General features: G+C 40.9%; 1 protein-coding gene across 3 annotated transcripts in view; it reads left to right on the top strand.

Annotated features, from left to right (window-relative positions):
• The first annotated feature begins 4,362 nt into the window (after nucleotides 1-4,362).
• Nucleotides 4,363-6,000, top strand: part of phldb2b (pleckstrin homology-like domain, family B, member 2b) — a 42,333-nt gene continuing 40,695 nt past the window's right edge. For 2 of the 3 annotated variants that reach the window (XM_049564994.1, XM_049564995.1), the window contains exon 1: nucleotides 4,364-4,653. In XM_049564994.1, coding sequence (XP_049420951.1) covers nucleotides 4,621-4,653 — 33 coding nt within the window. In that variant the 5' untranslated portion in view covers nucleotides 4,364-4,620. Of the gene's footprint in view, nucleotides 4,654-6,000 lie in introns of all 3 variants that reach the window. The other variant, XM_049564993.1, reaches the window with a different exon arrangement.

The raw sequence follows: 6,000 nt of genomic DNA, 5'->3' as shown, positions 1-6,000 counted from the left end.
TGCATTTGTGCCTGTGTGCATGTGTTTGCAGACCAAGATTCTGTTCCTCTACAAACAGTCTGTACCCAAAGTGGAGCAAACATTGACGCACAGCTCCCTAAAACTATTTTGGGCACCACAGTCTAAGTAGATCTGCAACAACACTTGGCTTTTATGACCTTTGTGCCCTATCGCCTCATTTCTGTGTCGCTAAATTCAACACTTCAGCCCCCTCCCTGGTCCGCACCACATTTGACTTCATCACAGTCAAAAACACGGTCAGTTTCCAGTATTTAATGAGATGGTTTTTGGCATTTCAGTGGCAGTTGGTTGCGTTGGTTACATGGTGTGTTTGTGTTAAATAAAGATGTCTAACTATTCTTGGAAAGACATTTGGGTTGGCTTAAAAAAAGTGATTAACCCTGCATATACACTGTGAGTAAACAGAGTTTAAGGCATTTAACCACTGCTATATGTGAAGTGATGTCAGTGACCCGAGTGGACCAGGTCAGTAACATTCATTACACACAGATTTGTTAGTGCTCTCTTTTAGACCATGATGACTATTGAAACAGCTGTAAAAACACATGACACTGTATCTTATGACTGTCCTACCTCTGACAAAGTGTAGGATGAGTAACGAGAGAGAAAGACTTGGCAAAACGTGTAGAGGCACAGCACCAGACCACTGCAAACAGATGAAAATGCACCTGGCTCACCCTTTGCCACAAACAGTGTTGATGTCATCCATTTATCTGTCATTAAGATGTTATTAAAAGCATGTGGTTTGAATAGTTTTACCCACACAACACCTCAGAGACCTACATGGATACCAGAGTACTGGTCGTAAATAGTTCAGATACTGTTTCACAGGCTTTTTGTGAGGTAGAAAAAGATGTGCGATTTGTCTGAATGAAGGGGTCTCTCATGGCAATGTCTCCTAACACCGGGTGGAATCCCTCTCCAAACAGCTCCAGAGTTCCTGCTCAGCCTCCTGGGATCACATGGGAGTTGTGGAATTCACTCGGGAATGCTGTCAAACGTTCAAACCCTCTTGAACCCACGGGTTTCGGGATGATATCATTGGGAATGCTGAGCAGCTCTCATGCTAGCAAGCGACCATGGAAAGCATAATAGCTTTAAAGCTTCTGGAAACACTTGACAGGGAAAGTTAAAAGGAAGTGTAAGGCCATTTTCAGGGAGAATTATCCTGATAACATTTAGCTGTTGCCTTTTTAAGGCCGTTGGCTCAAACGATGCATCTGTTAATGTTGAGTCAGGGCCTAAAGTGACCACAAAAGCCCACATGACATGGTGCCACATGGAGGCACATTTCTGGTGTTGGTTAACACTAATGGGAAAAACAAATGTAATGGACAGTGCTTTTTTTCCAATAAACTTATTCCACTCTGGGTCTGGCCTATAATGTATGTCCTCCCCTTTTTCTCTCCTTTATCTTTGCGAGGACAGTCAGGTTTGTGAACTTCATGTAATTTGAAGAGTCACACTTTTAAGGATATGTGCGTCTATGAGTTCAAAACCTTTATTGATAAAGTAGATCTCTTCACATACTGAGTGTCAAGGAAAACTGAGGAGCAATGGAGAAAGTGGAGCACGGCCGGGTGCACAAGCTCTCTTCCTGTTTATCCACAAAGAGATCCTCGCGGTGCCTGGGAGATAAGATAATCCTGCTGCCATGGATATGCATGTGTGTGTGTTTGTGCTTTTGTGTGTGTACATGTGTGCAGGCAAACCCTCCTTGGCCTCAGTCCTAACCAGAGGACCACTTTCAAGACAACATTTATCATTTTCCAGCCATGAGAGCACACCATGCATTACGCTTTAGTTGTGGTTGGCGTGCATAGCCTAAACAGCATTCTGCATGACTAAGGTTGTATTATAGTTTTGCATAATGTGTGTTGTTGTTTTATGTAACCTCTGCTATGATCTGTGGAGAATGCATGAACCTCTGCCAAATAAAATTAACTACCTCTGATACAGAACTACTGGCATCTCCTGCATGGTGTCTTCAGACTGATGCATGACCGTACATGTAGCTGAGATTTTTCAGATGGTGAACATAGCTTTTGCAAAGAGCAGCCAGCCACGGCTTAAATACCAACAGTTTCTCATGCGGCATCGGACAGACCAGACATTTAATGATAAATTAACTTTTTGCATGAAGTACTAGAATATGTGTTTTCATGGTGGAAACACAGATGGATTTTTTGATGAAAATTAAGAAACTGTTTGCACATTCTTTTCCTATATAATTTTGTCGAAACAGCCAACAAACTTTGTTCATCATCTGCACCCCCTGTCTTGGGCAAATTAGTGTGGTCATATCAGACAGCGTATAATTATTAAGTAATGAACTTATCCCTCAGCAATATAAAGGCTAAGTGCAGTGGAATTAAAAGCCACTTCAGTTTTACGGTAAATGTTTTAAAGGTTCAGGAGATAACTTTTTAAAAAATGAAAACAATTCTGTCACATTTGCTGAAACGGTCACTACATCCTGACAGTAGTACATGAGACAGATCATCTTCAAAAAAATCCAGTCCCTCTTGCTTCTCTGAGTGCACCTAATGACATTTGCAAGAATCCACCACCTCTGAATGAAACAATCAATCAGAGCTGTAATACAGTGTCAATCACTGCTCGTCCACACTGCACAAGCTCAATATTTTCAGCATGCGCCAACACAGTGGCTGAGTAACAACCACCAGCGATTAAAAAACTGCCTGTGCTTTCTTTGCCAACAGCGTACATGGCAAAGACATGTCAACAGAAGACAACTAACAATGAAAAGCAAGCAAAGACGAATCAGTTAAACCAAGTCTGAGCTGACATTAGTTTCGAATCCTTTTAAGTCCCATGGTTCTCCCTTTACCTTGGAAAAGCTGCTCCAGTGTTTACTTGTTTTATGGTTTTATCTGAGGCTCAGTTTAACTCTTTCTTTTTAGCCTGCTTTATGTTAACAGACTTTTCTTGTTTACTTGTCTTTGCTGTGTGGGGAGCAGTGATTGACAGCTGCGTTAGAGACTCCTCCTGGCTCTGACTGGTTGTTTTCACAATTCTTGCAAATGCCATTAGGAGCAGTAGGAGGAGGATTGTGGATTGTGTGTCTCACAATCGTCCTACTCGTCCTACTGCCAGGATACAGTGATAGTTTAAATGAATATGACAAAAACTTTTCCTTATAAAAATTACCGTAAAACTTCAATTAAACGCCCAGTCCTTTTTACTAGCCCAGTGTGGCTACACATTTTAAGAAATAAAGGCCTGTCTCAATTAGAGGCCTGGTCTGGTTGCCAAGCAGCTCATTTTTATAGAAGTTCTTCAGATGTATAAAATCAGGTTCTTGGCTGCCTCAAATTATGTGTCCATTCCTCGATTACCCAGTAAGTTATTCGTATTCCTTTAGTCTGTAAGGGTCCTCAGATCAAGTGTCTGTCAAATGAATGACTCACAATTGATATATTATCTGAAGCCTAATTATTCATACTGGTTTCAATAAACAATTTGATTGTATTTCCCATCTTTGTTGAGCAACAGTTTTGTGTGAGAGGAATTAAAGGCCTGTCCCAAATATAGGCCTGTTGATTTCAGTGATTTAAGCAAACAATAGCCCAGGCTATTAGCTGAAGTTTTACGGTAGCCTACACTGAACCTTTAAGTGTAACAGGAGAGATTATAATTTTCTATCCTTGGGAATATTTGAATTTTTTCTTTGGGTTGAATGTGTAGATTACTTCACTGCCTTAACCCATCCTGTATTCATACAGACGGGCTATATATTTTGTAACAGGCCTATCACACACAGTACAGATCCTTTGAATGGTGTTATGGGTTTTTTCTCTCAAAGGAATGTAAATACTTACATTTTCTTAATCTTTATCACTCACTGCAAGTGCTGCATGACATGCATTGTGTCAGTTTGTTTGTGCACCAGTCTGGACCTGTCTCCACTGACTGAATGAATCAAAACCTGCGGTACTGGGGCTGCAGTGTGTTATGTGAAAGGAGACTAGACTGCATTCCTGCTCTAATATCATTAGCTAAACATGCTTTATCGTGGTTTCTTATCATTACAGCCAAGTGGGTCTGAAAGAATGCTCTCTGCCTCTCTTTGTCCCTGTCTTTTTTCCTTCTCTCCCCTTTTCTCCTCCTCTGTGTCAGCCTAGAGGCTTCTCCCTTTGAGTCAGTGAGAATTAGAGGTCAGGTGGAGGTGGTCTGTTAACACCTGCACATTATGATCTGTGTGTGTGTGTGTGTGTGTGTGTGTGTGTGTATGTGTGTCAGTGTGGTAGAGAGAGACAGAGAGGGAGGGAGAGAGGAGAGAAACTCCCTCCCCTTGTTCCCTCTCCTGCTTCCACTTCCAGCTGTTGCTGCATTCCTCCACACGTCGCAATTGGCTGAAGCCGCCGGCTTTTTTTTTTTAACGTTTGTGTACATTTGGAGAGTGTGTTCGTGTGTGTGTGAGAAGGTAACGGAGGATTGAAAGTATCTCCCAGACACACAGGCTGCTGATGCCGCGCAGGGAATGTATTCACTGTCAAGAAAGAGACTGTGATCAACAAGTGACAGGATATTTTCGGGATCTTGGAGCAGTTGCGTAATTGCGCCCTTCGCTGCACGATGACAGAAGTGGCCAGTCCCGCTTCAATCATGGTAAGCGCTGTTTTTATGAGGGGAAAATATCAGAAAGCCAATTTCTTATATGACTCAAATGCGTGTTTCTAAATTAGGACGTTTAATGGAAGTCTTTCATGGTGTTTCAACAGCTACTGATGTTTAATCCACAGCTCCGGGAGTTCTTTACAGTGTTTGTTTCTTAAGTGAGCTGTGTAACGATAAGCCAAATCTTATCCGACTTTAATTCCGGATTTTTGTTCTCAGCAAATAAAATACAATGAAAGTTTTGTTGGTTTCTGGGCTACTGATTAAAAGTCCCATTAACACAGTAGCCTTTATGTGTATTAAGTGGTCCTACTGAAGATAAACACATTAAAAAGGGCCTGTGCGTTATTCTGTAATTCTGACATTGCCCACTATAAAACAACACCATGTGAGTACCATAGGGATGTTAAGAGGACAAATCAGAGCAGTGGTTTGACTGATTATGATATTGTATGTTAGTGTATGAATAAGAGCCTCATCCCACATCTGACACAGTTAAGCAGTCCATGGCACTCTAGTCTAGTGGCCTAACATGGGAATCAACCAACACATTTAAGGAAGAAGTCAGAAGTCTTACCACCTCCCACCTCTATTAACATGTCAGATGTCTAATGAAGACCTTATTACTTTTGATTTCCCAGTGAGGAAATGATATAAGGTGTTGCACTGGGGTCATGTGGAGCTGTCAGTAATGTGCATGGAAACAAGTTGTATACTGCGTATTATGGCTCTGGATTGTAGTGTAATTATGAGGTTATAGATTTGCCCTCGACGGGTCCAACCACAGCATTTTACATCTTCTGTGTAACTGTTTTTATCACAGAGGGTATTACAATTCTCCATGTGTGGTGCCATTACAGCAACAATGTTATCAGAATTAGGCATGGGTTCCTTCAGGCTCATCAGTCAGGTGGACAAATACTAAGCTAAGTGGGTATCTCCTTCATTAAAGGCCCCTGATGCAACTGTCTCACAGCATACTGGCTCAAACCCACTACTGGTTGTTTGATTTATTCATTCTTATATATTTTTTTTATTTATTTATCTATTTTATTTTTAGTTTTGTTTTTTTCTTGTAGTCAGTTTGTCTTAGCACCGTCTCCTGTCTAATGACACAACTGTGTAACCTCTTCAGTCATTGCATCCTATTTACTTTTTAATTTTTATGTTTTTATATAGTCATATGATGAAGGTAATCTGATGTTTTCTTTCTGCTCATAAGAAATCAATAAAAATTACTGATAACTCATTGAAAAAAAAAAGAATTAGGCGTAGGTGGTATCAAAGTATTACTGGGGTATTTAGGAGTCCCAACGGTATGCTTTTCAATACCATCAA

Source organism: Epinephelus fuscoguttatus, linkage group LG21 (genome assembly GCF_011397635.1).
Source record: "Epinephelus fuscoguttatus linkage group LG21, E.fuscoguttatus.final_Chr_v1".
Lineage (NCBI taxonomy): Eukaryota > Metazoa > Chordata > Actinopteri > Perciformes > Serranidae > Epinephelus > Epinephelus fuscoguttatus.
Note: the sequence above shows the minus strand (reverse complement) of the source record. Positions and strands in the feature narration are given on the sequence as shown.